The sequence below is a fragment of the Anopheles coustani genome, chromosome 2 (assembly GCF_943734705.1).
Source record: "Anopheles coustani chromosome 2, idAnoCousDA_361_x.2, whole genome shotgun sequence".
NCBI classification, from domain to species: domain Eukaryota; kingdom Metazoa; phylum Arthropoda; class Insecta; order Diptera; family Culicidae; genus Anopheles; species Anopheles coustani.
Genome location: NC_071289.1, coordinates 63,821,968 through 63,841,043, shown reverse-complemented (window position 1 = coordinate 63,841,043; position 19,076 = coordinate 63,821,968). Strand labels below are relative to the sequence as shown.

General features: G+C 44.3%; 1 protein-coding gene across 1 annotated transcript in view; it reads left to right on the top strand.

The window, feature by feature from the left end:
* Window positions 1-14,178, top strand: part of LOC131264807 (uncharacterized) — a 65,528-nt gene extending 51,350 nt beyond the window's left edge. The window contains exons 6-8 of the mRNA XM_058267074.1: window positions 2,838-3,035; window positions 5,190-5,641; window positions 12,902-14,178. Of these exons, the coding sequence (XP_058123057.1) occupies window positions 2,838-3,035; window positions 5,190-5,641; window positions 12,902-12,908 (657 nt within the window). The 3' untranslated portion in view covers window positions 12,909-14,178. The remainder of the gene's footprint in view (window positions 1-2,837; window positions 3,036-5,189; window positions 5,642-12,901) is intronic.
* The last annotated feature ends 4,898 nt before the right edge of the window (window positions 14,179-19,076 follow it).

The window sequence follows — 19,076 nt, the reverse complement described above, 5'->3', positions numbered from 1 at the left end:
TTCGAGCATTTCGACCCCGTCCTATCCGACCTGTCGATGCAGGTCGTTCGAGATCTATCCGTTCGATGGAGATCCGTTGCTCCGTCGCTCGTTTCACTTGATGGCCTCAGCTGGGGTTGCAATAAACTGACGAAAACTGTACTTCCCGCTGATCGATTGCAGATGAAAACTACGCGCCGATGGTGTGCCCTGACCGCACACGCTCTGGCTTTCTCCCGAGGTCCCGACAGTGATGGTTTAATATAAATAAATTGCTCCAACGCTGGAACATCTCGGTTTCGGGGCGGGAAGCAACTATGCTCGAATTTGGTCCGTCTCCATCGTAAACTTTATTGCGCGTGTCATCATGCTCTCATCAGCGTCGAACAGCATTTAGCTGTAACTGTATGACGAAAGATCCCATAACGTGCGAGTAATGAAGTAACAAAGTTTATCGGACGACGTTTACCAAATGAGCTGTACTTGTTGATCATCGTTAGCTAATGGAAGCGATTATTAAAAACTAAAACACTGTTATGGTGTTTATAGTTTTATTTACTTACTGAACGGATTGGAGGGGATTTTTGTGTTTAGCTTAAATTAGAACTATTGATACTTCTACAAGAGCCGACAAAACCACCCAACGATGACTGTGGAGGCTTGTATCATATCGATAAGTTAGTAGAATGCTGTCTTTAGGTGATATATATAGCTCCCTTACCTAGTTGGGAATATAAAATCCACTCCATACATTTTAAATCGACATTTATCTTTATATCTTGCTGCAGAGCGAAACGTAAAGCTGTAAATGGAAGGTCACCATTTGGTTAATTTATTAGAAACCCAATTATTTTTTCGATTAATTCACTCCGCACCGATATGGTTTTCAAATTATATCGATTATCGCTCATTCGCCCTTCGTGTTATCCTCCGCCATGTATATTGCTTGATGGAACTAAAACAGAGAAAAGCCAAAAATTTCCGCTCGTTTTCTCTCTTCCTTTCGCACTCGATCGCTTTTCGTAGGCAATATCCCAACGGTTGAGGAAAAACCATAGTCTAAACTTTGCTATTCTGCCACAGTCGCAGCGCTTTCCATTAGAAACTCACCAGAAACTCCAATCACACAAACATACACTCACACCGCTATCGTCCAATGAACTGGTTCCGGAGTGAATGAAAACTTTCCAACCCATTTCTCGCCGGAATCGAGCAGTTCGGTTCAAAATTTAATCTGTAGTTAAGCTTCGCACCGACACCGGCTTGGTTTTTGGAATCGATTTTTCGCCTTCACCGTAGAACATGCGGGAACAATAGACAAACCACACTACGCTTTCGTCGCACGCACACCAACACACGATGGCTTGTGGCTTGAAGCAATCGGGAGGCGGAAGGGCCCCAAAAAGCAGCTATTCGAACTGATTAACCACATTTTCCCGATTTGCAACGGCCGTTGTCAATGCAGTTCACTGCGCCATTGTGACCGGTTGGTTGCAGGCAAGCTGCTGTGATTTATCACTCACCGACGCTTTCCTGCTGCACGTGCAGAGTTTTCTTGTGTCGTCCACCCTTTCGATCAGCTTTACATTTTTTGTCGCAATTGGATCATAGTTTTTGTCGAATTATGGCAGGGACTGCTCCCAGAAATCTTTGGCTATATGATTCCTCACCAGCTGCTGCTTGTATTGATCTTTTTTTTCGTTTTAGTGTAGCTTGACAGTTTCTTTAGATCTTGTGTGCTTTTGTTCGCCCAGTATTGTAAAACTCTTTAAAGTCTCCTTAACCGTTCGTTTCACACACTTTTTTCGACGCTCCTGGGTTGGCTTACCGGTTTTCTTCTACGATCGCCTTATTCTTTCCACTTTCTTGTCTGTCACCCGTCGTACTTTGACCGCTGTTTATCTTTTGCTCTACGCCAGCCCACCCCTTTTTGCTTCAATGTTTCCTGTACGCTTCTATCGTTCTCTCCAACCTTCTTAAAGTTCACAAAAAAACAGCTTTAAACCGTGAATTCCTTTCGGTCCCTTTAGCACCCACACTAATCCACCCTGCCCCACCTACCTTGCCCTTTACCTTGGTAAAGTAAATTGTCAAAGCTTTTAGCCACTAGCGAGCTTCCTGTAGCTGAAGTAATCGAACGTAATGCTTTCGAGAGTAATTAACGGCAAAGGATGTCATGATCGTGGTTTGATGTGTTCGTTCAATAGTTGAATGATGCCTACATAGCCATGGAACGTCATGGAAACATCCTTGCTTGATGCCCCTCCCTTCTCTCCTTCCTGTCTGCCTGTGTTTGTGTGTCTTCTTCTTTCTCTAGCTCCACATCTTTTTCTTTCTCAATCTTTCTGCCTACCTCTCTTTCTATGTTTCACTTTTACGTTCCTCTACCGAACAAGCACACATACCCACAGTAAACACTCACACACACTGGAATAAAATCTGCTTTTAATCTGTTTCATTCTGACTCTACATTTCGAACCGCACACTTTAAACCAACGCACGGCAACGTTCGACGAGACAAACAAAACCAAAGCAGGAGCGAAAAAACCGAAACCGTGTATCAACTAACCATGTTCTCTGCCATTTTCTTTTACGGTACCGTCTCGCCGTATGTATCCCCCGTACTCGCTGCGTTTCCTGTGTGCATCCGTCATCCATCCATCGTGTTTGCGGGGGGAAAACGGTTCGGTTTCGGGGGTTTGCCCTTTTTTCCTCCCCTTTTTCCCCACTCCGCATCTCGCGTACTCGGCCTCGAACTCTTCCATTCCCCCCCAACCCCCGCGCGCGTGTGGTTAACCAACCGATTCGCCCTTCACCATCACCACCACCACCACCACCACCACCCGCATCATCAAAAGCCTTACCATCCGTGGCCGGAGGAGCCCTCCTCGGTGATCTCGGAACGTTGCACGAGGGCCCGTATCAACTCGGCCATATTCGTCTCGTCCGAGGGCAAAGGGTTCGACTCGATCGAGTTCATCCGCCGGTACGGCTCCCAGAGTGTCCTCTGTCGAAAGGCGAAGAGTGCCGAGAACGTGTCGGCCTCCGAGCGACAGGTGAGTGGCTAAGTGTTCTCTGTAATTGCGTGTGAGTGTGTGAGTGTTCGATTCGTTTTTCCGGGTCCAACATGCGACGGGCGTCCTGGAAAAGCGGTGCGCTTTTCGCCGATGTTTTTTGTTCCGTTTGCGGTTTTCGATGTGTGTTTACTTTGATGTGCGTGTGTGTGCGTGTGTGTTTCACTCCGATGTTTCTCCACTCACTGGCCACTGAGACTGTGTCGTGTTTTGTAGGCTTAATAAATTACGATTTCTTCTATGTTCTCACCCGGGACACAACTGGGATGGGGCGCACGGGCCCACCCTTTGCACCAGAACACTCTGCACTCGATGTACTACTACACACTTAATGTCGTCCGATGTTGCTGCCACAGCACCATTCGGTTGAGCGTTCCTTCGATGCTGGATGTCCACACGTTGCACACAAACACCGTATGAGGGAACGATTCGGTCTGCATTCATTTCGCTTGCTCTGCGCCATCCCTGGAACATCTCTACTTTTTCCATCACTTTTCCATACCAAAATTTCTCGCTCATCCCGAAATTTTCATTCAACACATTATGCTTTATATAATTGTTCAAAAAACATCACTGTATCACAAAATTATTTCAAATATGCAATGATAAAAGATAAGAGAATTAAACAAAAACACATCGTGTACAAATGTATAAATCCCATGGAATAAAAAATCCTCTATTAAACACTTCCCATTAGACTATAGGTTTAAGTGGATACTATTTCAGCCATCTTAGAAACTCTATCAAAATGGTGTATTAGACGCAATTTTCCACACGTTGCTCTTCTTTCGGGATAGCAAACAAAAACTTCTCAACTCTGTTTGAAAATATGTTGATTTATGAAGCTAAACATGTGGTTTTCGTACCTTAACTAGTTAAAACAGGACGAAAGAGATTGGTTTTTGCCCCTTTTATTGCTTAGCGAAGAATAGTTTGATAAACATGCTATTTTGGATGTTCAAATTGGTCACTTCCAGCTTGTTGGGAGGATATTTGTACAGAAAATTCTAGCCAAAAACTATTCTCCAACCTTATTTTTTCTAATTGGCTTCTCTAATTGGCCAAACAGCATGGAATAAATGGTTAAATTATAAATATTTCAACTTTAACGCACCATTTTGAGGAAGTCAAATTTCGATAGATTTTAACCTACCACCTTGCCCTCGGCCTTTGATGGGTCAACTTGCCACCAGCTATTTCGTTGTCAACTCCCCCGAAGGAATAAGTTTATGCGCTGGCGTGGGTACTCTACCACACCTCGCTCCCTCCCTCCCTTCAACCCAAAACGTGACCCCTGGCACTAATTAGGCTCCTGGCCCAAGGAGTACACACCGGAAGGAGCAGTTGTCCTGCCAGGCTTCCGGCTTTGATGAATGGCACCCGTAGGCAAAATTAATGAAGCACTTTGTAGGTCGTCAGTACCGGCTTTGTTGCACGCGTTTGTTGTAGGCCTCGGTGGCATAAACTTTGCGCCCGGCGACCGCCCCCCGAAACTCACCCTCCCCCACTCCCAACCGTCAAGGGGGTTGTTTGGTTTGGTATTGTGACGCTTTAGTGTTGATTGCACCGGGACTACAAGTAGAAGGGGTGGCCGGAAAATGACGTCCAAAAAGTCCCGCAAAAGGTTTGGGAAAGCGCGTGCCACAATCAATCGTAGTCGCTTAGCTTAGACCATTATAAAATTGACCGGCGATAGCCGTTCCACACGTTGTTCGTTTCCCCCGATTCCGTTGTGCTGTGTAGAAGAAAGCTTTTCCAGTAAATTGAACCCAACAAACTGTTTTATATGTGCGTGTTGTTCTATGTCCAATTTATATACCCCCGATCCCCCCCAAAAAACAATCACCGTGTTCCGATTGGCACTCAATGTACAAAAATGTGTCAAAAAGCCCCAACTCCACGTGTAAAAATTAAACTAAGGGCAACTTCCGTGCAAGGTTGTTGCTTGAATGTATTTTTACCTTTACTCCCTTGCGTGTGTTTTACTTTTTTGTTCGGTTTTTCGGTAGCCTCAATCCCAAGTCCGTCATGTATTGTATACCGAAGCCCGTTTTCGTTGGTTTTGTTCCCCCGTTAACCCCGTTGTACCGTGTTGCATTTGGTTCGTACTAATTCCTGCTCCGTGTTCACTTGCAGCGGCGCTTTTCCGAGTACCCCGAGTGGGAGACAGAGGACAGCACAACGGGCACCAGCGGGCCGGCCGGCGGTGGGAACGCGCGGCGGAAAAAGTCCCTCAAGCCGCAGGACTCGATCGAGATGGTGGAATGCCACAAGGAACCGGTGCAGGTCACGGTGCCGGTGCCACCCGTGCCCACCGTCACGCCCGGTGCCCTCCCGGTGGTGGCCGGCACGACGGCGACGCTGGTCACGGTCGGCGTTCCGATCGCGCTGGCCCCGAGCAAGGTGATCACGATCCCGCCCGGGCTCACCGGAAACAGCAGCGTCGGCGTCCTGAGTGGTCAGGGCGTCAGCAACGGCACCGGGGGAGGCGCCGGAATACCGATCGGGGTCAAACCGACGCCGAAGCTATCCAACCTGCCGACGCTCTCGGTGTCCGGACCGTCGCCACCGCACGAGGAAGAATTTCTGTAATGTACCGCTCCCACTTTCTCATCACCGTAAACTGCTAAAAACCGCTTTTCTTCCCACCCACATGTCCCCCGATTGTAAATGTTTCATTTTCCCTCCAAATTGTAAAAATGAAGAAATTTATGGCAAAATGTTGAATGAAAACTGCAAACACCAATTCCAACCATCAGACATGTAATCGCCTGCCAAGCGATTTTCACTTGACTGATTAATCGATATCATAATCTTGCGCTGCTTGTGCTCGTTTGTTTAATTCGTAATTACGTTATAACAGTTTGCAAACTAGCTCTATAGACTCGCCGTTTAGAGTTTAACAAAACGACCGCTAGAATGGGTAGTGCAGCTTTCAAGACGATTGAAGTGACCTCCTCTCTCTTTAAGGGTATCGTAACGGAAGGACTTCTTCCCGAAAGAAACGCAAAAAAGCAAAGAAAAACACGTGGTCACTTCAAGCGCCGTCTGTAAATAGTAGTAGACAAGTGTTCGCTTTCAAACCGTAGATCCTACAGTGTAAATCGAAATTCCCATCCCCCCATAGCAACCACTCGCTAGCTAACGCTTGCTATGCCGAATCTCATCCGCAAAATCAACCTCGTTAACATCTGCTGTGGAATGAATAATAACAGAAGCAACGAAAGAAAGCAAGGAAACCAGTACTAAAAGCTGCTCATTTTTGTAAATAAGCACGCAGCTAAACGAAAATGAAAATTAACTAAAATCTTTTCCGAGCCCGCCCTTTGTTGCTTGGCGATCGAAACGTGGTGGGTGGAAAACTTGTAGAGAGATTTAGTTCTTTCTCTGCTAAACCTAAGCTTAATCGACAAAACCAAAGTACTTGACAAAGAAGAAAAAATTTAAGTCACGCCGCGTGCGCGAATTCGGAATCAAACACAAAAAAAAACCCTCTTTTTATATTCATATACAAAACGTGGTGGACCACAAAAAGGGGTTGGTGGTGGAAAAGAAAAAGAAAAAACTTTGAAACAAATGATGCCACAACACGTGAACGTCACGTGAGGTGAGTGGTGAAAATTGAAACTTATAAAAACAAACACTATTCCAGCAAAAGGTGGAAACAAAAAACAAACATAACATGAGAAAATAATCCACCAAAATGAAAACTCATGATGGAAATGAAATATCAAAGAGAAAATGGGTCGAAAGCATAGAAACTGTACTGAAGCACGATATCTTATTTAATGAATGGTGAAACGAACGCAGAAAAACAAATATCGAACTGTTGCTTGCGAACTGGAAATCATAATTATCACATATTTATGCGTCGTCTCGCACGCCATCATCCAATGGACTTGCTGGCTGATGGGCTGACCATTACGATGCGCATAAGCACACAAACATACAGGTTCTTACGGATTTCGCTGACTCGCTGACCTTTAACATCTATCGCACTGTCGATGGAATCGAAAAGAGATTGTATCGCTTTCCAACACTCGAGGGAGCTGTTCTTTTTCCTCCGCGTCGTGTCTAGAAACCTGCGTCAGAAAAAATGGTTCCCTCGTGAATGGCGAGCATGCGGACAGACAGAATTCGATCTTTTCTTCCCAGCCATGATGGCCCATAAAAGGGCCGCTCACGACAGGAACGGCAGTAAACATTGGACGCATTGGATCAGGCTTCGGAAAGCGAATTCGATTGGCCTCGAAAGACTCGTTGCGTCCGTTTGTCCCCTCCCTAATGTCAGCACGATAGAAATGACAATATCAGGTTATCTCAGTGGAGTAAAAATGACCACAATCCAATCGGCCTTTTCTAGTATGGCCTCTTGCGCGATGGGATAGCTTCATTTAGTGGTTCACTTCTTCTTCTATTTTTCCAGTTCCCATCCTATTGCTCTCTCTTTCTCTTTCGAGCCGTCCTCCTTCCGGACGATGATGGAGGAGCTGACGTTTGTCGTTGCAAATTGTGCCTTGTGTGGAGTGTCATCTTTTCTTTTCACTTTTCTTATTTACAAAAGGTCCTGTTTATGGGAAAACCACGGGAGATTTATGTGCCACGTTCCACTTCACCGGTCATCGACGGCCACGTTCGGTTCGGTCGCGTGTCAGCTTCAGCAGCGACCGCCCGGAAGACCGGAAAACCGCAAGGGCGTGTGCGAAGTTCATCTCACTGTTTTTCCCATCAATGTCAAACTCGGGCCGGGGGTTCGGGGAGTCAAGCCGTTGCGGTCACATTTTGAGCCCGCTGTGAATCGTCGTCGGGATTAGGGGCTAGGTTTTTCCTCGTTAACCCGCTACCTTCCCATCATGCCCCGGCTGCCATCGTTCGAAGAGGAGAAGAGGCACGCAAAGGAGGGGGAAACGTCCTCTTGACCCAAACGAAACGAGGATAATCAAACATTGAGTGGTTTTCTCGCACGGGGGACAGAAGTAACAGTGACGAATTCGTTGGCGGTATTGATTTTATTTTTTGACCATTTTGGGATCAACGTCACTCGTGTTGATGCTAATGTGGTTGTGGCGGGGTCCATCTTGGCCAGCGTCGTTATTTTCCGATATGCATCCAAATCATCAAATTGTCAAGCAGGACAACACTCCGAGGGTTAAACAACCATCCGGTTCGCTCCCAGCCTTGATCTTCCGCCGCGAAAGGGGAAGGCTCGCCGAATTCAATTATGCAAATCACGAAACGAAAATATGTAAACTATCTACATCCTGTCCCACAACCCCTGCCCTACCGGGTAGGAACCTTCCGATCCCCTAGCCCAACGCTTGTCTTGAGGGATTTTCAAGGGCTTCCCTTTTGTTTTGTTTGGTTTCGCTCCCGGAGGGGGTGGGGAGCTTTTCGCCCAAAGGGGAGATCCTTTTGAACGACGTTGGCCAGGATTACATCGGGCTTTTGCTCGATGAAGTGGCTCGATTGTGGATTAGCGTGTGCTCCTGAGCGCGTGTGTTGCCAGCGTGTCCGTGTCCCAGCGAACGGACGCGTTTCACATCGTTTGTTTGCCTTTCGCCACCGGATGCACACACACCCATTCTGGCCAGGGAGCTTTAATAAAGGAAAAGTCTTGTCATAAGTCTAAAGCTATGTTGGATTTGAGGTGGGGGGTTCGCCACAAAGGGAACAGAGGCGATGGAGAGTTTTGTTCAAACTCCACGGCTTTTGGAGTAAACGCACAAGATCAATCATGTGGGCATTTTGGAATTATGGAGCTGCCGAAATGTTTTCGATATTGTTGCTGATAGTTGATGAACAGGGATAACGTACCATTTAAGGAACTTGACCATTTACTGGCTTATCCAAAGGTATTATGGTGTACTATTTGTGTTTCATCAATTGTTGTTCAAATCAATAAATGTTCAACACCATGTTGAATTCTCGTTCAAATAGACTCCTCCACTTATACAGAGTTCTTATTTAAACTACATTTGATAATATTGTTTAACACTGAAGTAAAGTTACTGCTGCCATCGGTTAACAGATCTAAGAAAACTTTTCCTTTTCTCTCCACAGTTTCTTTTAAATTTTCCTTACGAAGGCAGAACAATTAAATTGTACGAGGGATGTCGAAAGTTCTAAAACATGTTTGTGATTCTACCAAAAACTAATTCTTTGGAAAGCATACTCTTTGCTTGATTTGGAAACTATCGATTTAATAACTTTTATAATATACATCCAAAAAGAATACATTCACATATCCACATTCAAAAAAAAATTCCCAAAGAAGTATACTTAGAAGACTTGACAGCCAACGTGTTAAGTAGATCAATACTAGCAAACAGAAACATGCAAAAAAATTAACATGTCTAGGAAAATTTTGATTCATAAAAAAGTATAAGTAAGAATCAAAACAAAAGGAGCGTATAACACCCCAAAGTTAGTATAATTTACACAGATTATCAATTGTTCATGTGAAAGGGACGACTGAAACGAAAAGCTTACATATGAAAATCAAAAGTTTACCGTCCCACGTTATTGAATTTCAAAGTTGTTCTAGCTGTTCAAAGCTGTAATTCCTTTCTGTGACAATAATTAATTTAATGGTTTAACACCTCCAACTGAAATCTGTCAACAGCACACACACACACACACATCATGAAGGGGTAAATAAATTATTTACACGGTTCCGCATCCCCTCTAACCATAACTTTTCGCTAAATGAGCGCCTATTAACTAAACGGATGTGCCCTTTCCCAACTCTAGCTTGTTTTCGCGCAATTTGTTGATTCACTCCCATTATCATCCTGGGCAGAGTATAACATTTTAAATTAGCTACCTGTGTTTTTGAGGCGTCTGCAATTAAATACATGAGCGCGCGAAGGGTAAGGCTTTTCCATTAGAGGATTACTTTCTACTGCTAGTAATTTATGTGCCACTGTCGAGAGGGAAGGGTGGTTTTCCTGTGTACGAACTTTTCCCTCCGAAAGGCAATGTATTACCGAAGTGGACATTAATTTGATCAATTCCAGTTTGTATCACTTTTATGACTCGTGTACCTTTGCGCTTAAGACGGCTAGAATGCATGTGGATCAAAACGATACGTATAGAACACTCTTCGATCCGGTTCGGAAAATGAAGAGCAAGTTTTCTTCGAACCGTTGGCGGATGCCGGCAAAGTGCACTTTATCGAACCGTGCAGGCATGCAAGCACCCGAGTTCGACCCAGGACGTCCTGTTTAAGAGCGAAAGTAAATTTATTGCATGATTCCCGTGATCGCATATCCGCTCCGGAGACGTGTCACGCTACGGGAAATTACTGCATCCGTTCTAGTTTGGCGCAGAAGATAAGTGTGCTTTTCCTTGAGCCATAGACGAATGGGTGGCACGGGGTGGGGCTAGTAACAATGTTCGTGTCCGTGTTGGGAAAAACCACTGGCACGGGGAGTAAACCGACGAGAAGAGTAGTGACATACGATAAGAATAGCGTGTCGATTTGAGTTGTTCCTCTTGAATTTTTCTTCCTCACTACACCGCAATCGGAGGAAATGGGAACCTTTTTTCCCAGGACCGAAGTCGGGCTCGGACTATCTACTCCAAAACGAGTCGAGTGGCACTTGCAAAAATGGCAATTTCATGAAACATACTTGACCGGGATTTCGATTACGGTATTATTATCCAGTCGCGCGTTACCGAAGGACACGGACAATACCTTTGCTGCCATGTAGGTCCTCGAGAACGGGCCACCATTTTTGTTATAGCTTTCGCCTCTTGTCATTTGCGCTTGAACTTTGCTGGAGTTCGGTGCGCAGGGGGGTTTTTTTCGGGTAAAAGCATCCAGCAGGATGCCGTTCACGCTGGGTGACTTTCGTGTCCCGTAACCGTTTCAATTTTCAAACAAACAAACGAACAATAAAATCACCGCAAGCGCAAGGAAGCGCAAGCACGGCACCGATTTGAACCGCAACCGGTACAGAGATTTTCCGGCCCGAGAAGAGGTTTTCATTTGCTGTCTTTCTGTCGAACCATCGAACTACGGTGCGGAGGGCGAGGGCGGAATGGTCCCTTAATGCATAACGTTGATCGAAGCGGATAATGGGGGAACAAAACAAAAAAAGGATATTTGCCACAATTTCCACAGCACCACAAGAGGCCAAAAGTGGGTCCATTATGGCGTCCATTCTCAAAACAAACCACTTACCAGCTAAAACAAAACCTAGAAAGGCAACATACCAACCCGACCACCAGAGTGTGCCTCCATTTTCACCATTAGAAAAGCGCGCGCTCACACAATTGCGATAAGCTTTAGGTGACGCTTTATTTTACTTTGCCGTTTTTTCCTGCCATTTTGTTTCACCGTCCGGACCCCCGGAAACGGAAATAGTACTCCCACGGAGCGGATGTTTAAGAAATGAGAAACAGATCCCCGCAGTCGTTACGGGAGTCGTCTGTTGTTGTGTAGATCGTTTTTTTTTCCCGGCCCTTTCCCACGGAGGTGGGTGTTTTTGAAGACACTTTGTTGCTGTCGAACCCATGTTCGGGGAAATCTGGCCACTGCAGTGGCCTGGTGGGGCTTATGGTGGTGAAAATTGAGAGCTAATGAGGATTAGCATGAAGTGCGCGAGTGAAGCGAAAGGTGTTGAATGGAGTTTTCTTCGAGAGAATATTTTAATGGATTTTATTGCTCGCTTTTTAATTCCCGGAGTAGTAGGATTTCTCTTCAAATATTAATACTACTCTACCAAGCAGATACACTTCATTCGTTCTTCGATTATCGTAGATGAAACCTATCCATAAATACCTAGTTAAAAATTGCTCTGTAAAAACATACCTTCAAACCCATACAATATGCTATAGTATCCAGTTTATCCTCTTATGATGATGTTTCTTCATCGATTTGCTCCAAAATAGACCGCAAAATAAACATCTCCGCCGGGCGCTAGAGTAGACCAGTAGAAGTATTAGCAGTAGCATTAATTAAAACAAACTCCAGTACAGACCAACATGATGGACTCCTCTGCGGTGTAGCTCTAATCAGGGAAGCTTAACGATCACAACATCATCACCCAAACTCGTTGCTTCAGCACCTAAAACCACCCGCTGGCTACGTTGGACCTATGTTCCATTGCACTGGAGTTCCGGTTCGATGGATAGAGGATCACGTAAATAGCCTTGCATCCTGGCACAATGCCATCCGGTGGCAGGCTCACGGTGGAAACACCTAAGCCAATTATTCATAATCCTCTTACGCGGGAAAGGTAGTTTGTCTCGTTTGGCAAAGCTGCATCCTGCATCCGAGCGTTTACCGGAGTATCGATAAGCGATACGCATCGGAGATGGACGAACTTGAGTGCTTTTATTTACTGGAGCAATCACCGTACACCAGACTTTCCCGAATCACCCACGTTTTGTACAATAGCAACACAAAGTAGAGACAGAAACAATTACCACCCTCGTCTGTTCGAGTCAGACCCCCTCGACAGACAACATACAGTCTTTGTCCCCGTTCAACCCCTTCTTATTGCTGGTTTGAGTTTGTTCATATTTTAGTTTCGTTCCTTTCGGTTGAACCCTGTATGTGTGTGTGTGTGTTTTTTTGTGTTTCTGTATTAAACATTATATCCCTCCTCGTTATCGCTTTAATTGTAAACTATACCATTCCCGGTGAAATTGTGAACTAATCATACATTTTTCTTCTTCCTTTTTTCTCTTTTCTTTCCATTTCTCTTTCTCTCTATATCTCTCTTTTTCTCTCTTTCTCTTCCTGATCTTACTCTTACTAACACACAAACATTCCCACTGACTTTGAAACCGAACACACAATATCGGAACACACAATCGATCCCTAAATCCGGTGGCTGTAGGTTATAATCCCGGTACGACCTGGCGACTTAGAACTTAAGATCTTATAAACTCGCTTAGATTGGGTGACAAGGTGTGATAACCAGGTAGGATAGGCCGAGCGGAGCAACAAGGGAACAAGAAAATGAGAAACGCAGGGCGCATTTAAACACACTTAGAGCAGTAGGTTTTGTAACATAGGTTCGTGGTGGGAGAAAGCGTAGTTTGAAGGTGTGTAGTTCGGTAGAAGATGACCAAAACAAATCCTCTCTTAGTATATCGAAGCTGTTGTGGAGAAAACACACTCCTGTAAATTACCGTTCGACTTCGTGGAAAGTAGGACTTTAAAGGACAACTACTTCATTCGAAGCGCAGGTGACTTGCGATACGATAGGACGTACGTGTCCATCGTGCCGCTAGCTTCAACTCCGATGAGCTTTAAACGGTTCATCCACTAGCAGGCGGCGATTGCTATTACTATTGCAACGACTACCACTACCAACACTGCTACTATGCCGTTCGAGCGAACGTTTCTGTATGTCGTAACTAGGACAAAATGTTGACATCCTTGACATTTGACCAACCGATGTTTGTTTTTAATTTCCTTTATCGAAGGGTATTTATCAGAAAAGACCAAAGAATACCGAACACAAATGAGTGTATTTTTTTTGTAGTGTAGGTTAGGAGTGGAATCAACTCATCCAGGCCCACATGTACCTTTTTCCTACATTTCAAACGTACATTCGATCGACGATGATCGTGGAATCTCTTATCGGCATAGCGTAAGGAGGTAGCGAGCGACTAGAGGACGTGTGTGTGTGTGTGTAGTATTCCAGAAACGAGCAGACCAAAGTATTTCAAAATGATATGTATGTATGTGTGTGTGTGTGTATGTGTGCGTGGAATGTTATGCGCGTGTCGAAAGGAGCATGAAAGGGAGCATCGTTTGCTAGGAAAGTATATTTTTATGCGTAAGAAAATAATTAAAATAAATCAACCACATCGATAAAAGGACATCATGGCGTGCTCCGAAAGACTTCACTTTGAAACCTTTCTCCGAGCGGGACCGTAGTGAGTAAAGCCAGCGCCAAGAACGATAGGGAGAGCTAGAGAAGGGGAGAGAAAGGAAAAGAAACATTGAAATTTAAATTTAAACCAACCGATCCAGTGACCGTTAAGGACCCATATTTTTCCTACGAAATATGTATGTATTCTTACACGCAACGTATAGCGGATTGTCACTGTTCGGACGTATCGAGTGGGTGGAAGTATCGAAACGAAATAATAAAGTTTAACAAACATTTATCATATTGCATACGAGTTTAGAGTATCTTGGGGTGTGTGTGTGTGTTTGTGTGAAGTTGTCTGGTTTTCACATTTCGTACGTCTTGTACGACAGGACATTCGCTCGCTTGCTTGCTTGCTCTGCTCAATGTCCATAAATTATGCTGCTTGCACCATGGGGAAGAAAGGAGCATCAGTTCACATAAAAATGTTGAACATTGCGCTCTCACCAGTGCACCAGTGCACGAGCACGGGTCATAATGATAAATCATCCACAAAAACGGTATCCCAGCGCCGTCTCGTTGCCAGCATCGATTCAAATGTACAATAAATTTCCCCGGAAAGGACCGAGTTGCGATGACTATAAATTGTCTCGCTACTCTTGCGCTATCCTCAAAACACGCGAAAAGCTGCACCTTTCAACAGGGTGCTCTTCGGAGCTGCCTCTTCGAGTGTGTCTCTTTGGCGTATAAAAAAAAACGTTAAAACGACACACACACACAATGTCATCATCAAAGTCATGCGGTGGCGTTGAATCAAATCAAAATGCAAGGACACTCGCCACACTGCGAGACGGAAGCATAAAGAAGCGATGCCTGGGACAAAGTAGCAGATCCTGCGCTAGCAGTTGGCGGACGTGCAGCAATCTCTCCGAAATTTTTACAACCATTTACACGCTTCATGAACTCTCCCACCGACCACCAGCAGGGAACAAAAGTCACATCCTTATCCGACGGTAATGGTAGCTCATTTGCCAACACGATGCCGTTCCCGTGACCGCTGGTGAACGGGATGGATTATCCTTTCGGCCGTTCGCACGAGTCTGCCGTGAATCATCCGCCAGCGTAAAAAGAGTTTTTATGACGTGCTGTATAAAAAAGCTGAACGAAAAACCGGCAACCGAAGTGAGAGAAACTTTTTCTAGTGTTGTTTTTTTTCTGTTGACGAACATTTGGCTGTGATTTGCATACCACAACGACGAAACGCTTGAGGATTGATGGTCTAGTCCACAGGCAAAAAAAACGAAAGGAAAACAACCGACCAGGAATGCAAATTTCCCTGCACGAGGGAGGTGGATAGTAAAACCGTCGGTTCTGGAACATGCCCAGCCCCCGAATGGGAATGACAAAATAGCGATAACGGTGGACACATTGGACAATGTTTGCGGTAAACCCTCGACCGACAAACCCGGTTCCATTTGAATATTTATCACTATAGTGCCAAACAATCAACGGGTTTCGAGCGACCGCTCATTAAACCGTTAAGGAACTCATTAATTTCCTTTGCTGCTCGATTTGAAGTCTAATCGAAATCGATTTGATTGTTTCGTAATCGACCTACAAAGATATGTTTGACCGCAAGTTATGTTTGACCGTCAGAAGAACGCAAATGATTTATCGAAAGAAAACTGAATATAACGAAAACGAGCAATTTTCCATTGCAGAAAATATTCGATTGGCAAACAACACTTTGTAGCTAGAATAAAATAATTTGTTCAAAGTAGAATTCAGAGAAAAGACCTTTCCTCTGCTGATGACCTTTCATCCGGTAGCACTTTTAGCCAAGCTTTCGACCTTAACGCTAAAAATACTCAACTCATCGCCGTCTAGTAGGACAACTCCCTTTCATCAGTTGGATAGTTTCCCGGTATCGTAACTACTGTCCCTTTAGTCCCTTCAGTACCCGCTTTCAGTTGAGCTCCATTTTCCAGCCCTGTCAACGCCTTTTGCTGAAGCAACTAAGCATGTTTTGAGAACCCCATTTCATGGGCAGAAAAAACGGGAAAATTACCACTCAACAATCCCCACCGCAAAGACCCCTGGGCGGGGACTGCTTCCATCCAACATCCTGCATGTCATCGTGCCCGTGTCAATCATAGCTCGCCGAAGCCCGTACCCGTACCGAATCTGTAGGTGAGCACTTGTCGCCTGTCGCTTGCTTTCCCGTCCCTTCATAGCTGCCTGTAGCGCCTCGTAGCATTTAATGGCCCCGCTTACTGCTGCTTTGCTCAACGGAAAATCAACAACGGCCGGGGTGTTTTAAGCCATGCTTGACAAAACAAAACTCACCCTGCTCCCCATTTGGCGAGAGCTTCCAAATGCGCCGGACTGATTTGCCAAATGTTGGTGTAATTAAATTAATTTTCATTTCTTCCTTCGCGCGTCGCTTCGGACATTCGGTGGAAACCCTGTCATTTCGCGGGAAACGGAAACTTTCCCGAGCGCAGAAATGGGGTTACGAAGAAGGTGGCGGTTCCGGCGGACGGCCCAGGTACGATACCCGAGGGGAAAACCATCGAAAAGGAGCGCTACTGAATGTGCGTACCGGGAGCGACAACAGTCCCAGTTTGGAGGAACACGCGATAGTGGACGGATTCCCGCCAGTCACTATATTGTTATTTAATTTTTGTTATTTTTACTCTGGGTAAATGTAGAAAATTAAAAGCCCTTAATGCAAACGGTAAACCTAAGTATACGAAGCGGCGAGCGTATTTAAACTCGTACCCGTTTAGTCAAACGTTGCTCAACAAGGGAATGAACATGGACAGGATCATCAGACCAGCAAAAAGAGCACCGAAAGCAGCGGAAAAACTAACAGAAAATTCAAACCAAAAAAAGGACAATTCGCTGGCACAAAATGGATAGCTTTCTTCTCCGGCGTGAGATGGTCCCAATTTCCTATGAAACGCCCCGTTCACTTCCCCCTTGCCAGCCGAACGACGAACCGAAACGATGATGGTTTAATTTGAAGTGTAAATATTTAGCCTAAATCCCGACCGCCGGGTTGGAATGATTTTGGGAGCAGCCTTTTTGGTTTCCATCTCGTCCCCGGTCGATGAGAGTGTTCACACAAGCTTCACCCGGGAATAGGGCCGAGTGTCGGAAAGCAGGACACACGAAGGCACCGAAAGTAAGTGATAATTAGTAAATGAATCGTTTAGATGGGGACGGGGAGAATTTTCCTTTATTTGAAGGATGGCGAGAAGGTCCATGCCAGTTTTTTTGTCTTGTTTTTTTTTCGTTCGGTTGGGCCTGTTTCAGCTCTATGCTAATCTCTTCCTTCTCCGTTGAACCAAAATTAAAACGCAGTGCGCAAAACGCGGAACCACACGGGATCCACTAACGAACGGCGTTCTCCAATTGACCGATGGAGGGAAAATGCCGCCTTAAAATGATTCGTTATAACAACGCGGCGCCAATTAGGGAGATAATTGTTCCACCGATTGTGGAGGAAGTTCGACGAACGAAGTACGACTAATGGAATGGTAATTTGGTAAAACGGCAAAACAATTTCCTTCGGGCGCAAAATGGCGCAAACACGCCGAAGGCGATCGGGGATGGAAATTTCACGGAAATCTTAAGCGTTGGGTTGAATTAACAACCGAATAACTCGCCGCCGGATTCGTGAAAAGTGTTTTGATACATTTTGTGGAACATTTTTTTTGTAAATTAAATGAAATCTGATCGACGTGGAAATAAGAAATGATGATCATTCAAGCACAGAGACAATAATCAGCATTCTATTCGTTTGTTACAATTCAACAGCAAGAAAAAAAGTAACAAGAATAACAATTTCCTCAAAGACTTTGTTCACATATTTTCTCTCAAAATATAACTAATAGAGCGTGCGTTTGTGTGTGTGTTAATGTCCATCGTAGTGGATTAGCAACAACTCCCGGCCATTTACAGCGAGCAAAACTATTATTAACTTCTGACAGTCGTGGAAGGAATGAATTTATTTTTAGCTTGGTTGACAACTTCAAGAAGCAATCAAAACCGCTCCTAGAATTATATAAGTTATACAACTCTTTAAGCACACAACACGATGATAAAAAATAAATGTGACACGGGACCATTTTGTGTCTTGTTCCGGAAGAAATGCACTCAATAGGAAGGATATGAGAAAATGTACTTACAAAGTGCACAATTAGAAATGAGTGCTAGTTCTTTTTTAAAAAAGGCAATTCGAATAGTTTACTTTATGTTTGACCACTTTCGGGTCGTTTTCCCAACCGAAATAAAAAGATGGCTATAAAGGGATAAAAAAAATAAATAAATCTACTAGAATATTCTTGATTTGGAAGACACCACAACAAGTAATGTGTAGTGTAGAGTGGAAAGACGTTCCTCTAGCGTACATTTTATAACTAAAACCCTCCGCGAGTCGCATATACACCGGACCTGTAAATAAATGGATAAGACCATAGGAATTCATACGGGAAAATATTGTCCAATAAATGTCCATGAAATACCTTTAGCGTGGTAAGTGAAGAATGTTACTGGAAAATACAATTGCTGTTTCTATATCCAATGTTAGAAAAATAATAATAATATTAATAATAGTAATAGTAATAAAAACGTTAGCGCCAGTAAGCAAAACCAAAACCAAACGTGGTCGATATTCTAATGCAAGAACTAAGCAACTAAGCCTTAATACTACTCTCCCGCGAGTATCCTTGTTAGACCGGATGAGAAGAGAAGTTTATGGAAGGAATTTTATAAAAAAAAACTCATCACCATACAGACTCAAAAAAGTAAAAATAAAAAGGAAAACACCATTTAGCAGAAAGAGCAACATCCTCTACCATTCTCCTCTTGTAGGACCTCGCAGAGTATTTAACGTTTACCTCACACTTGCTCACCCTGTTTACCTGTTACGAACTCCTTCGAAAGTTCGCCAATGCACCATCCTCACCGTTTTTCCCCCAACCCCAAATATCCACCATTTTTAAAAAGGTAAAACTTAACGACAAGCGCATTACTAATCTTGCGAAAACATCTATTTAAAAATCACACACATATCCCTGTTAACTAACTTACAACTATCGTTGTCTATTGCTAGCGTCGTACTCATACTACTGTTCTATACACATCACTTACTCTATCTAGATTGAAATTTCTATCTCTCTCATTC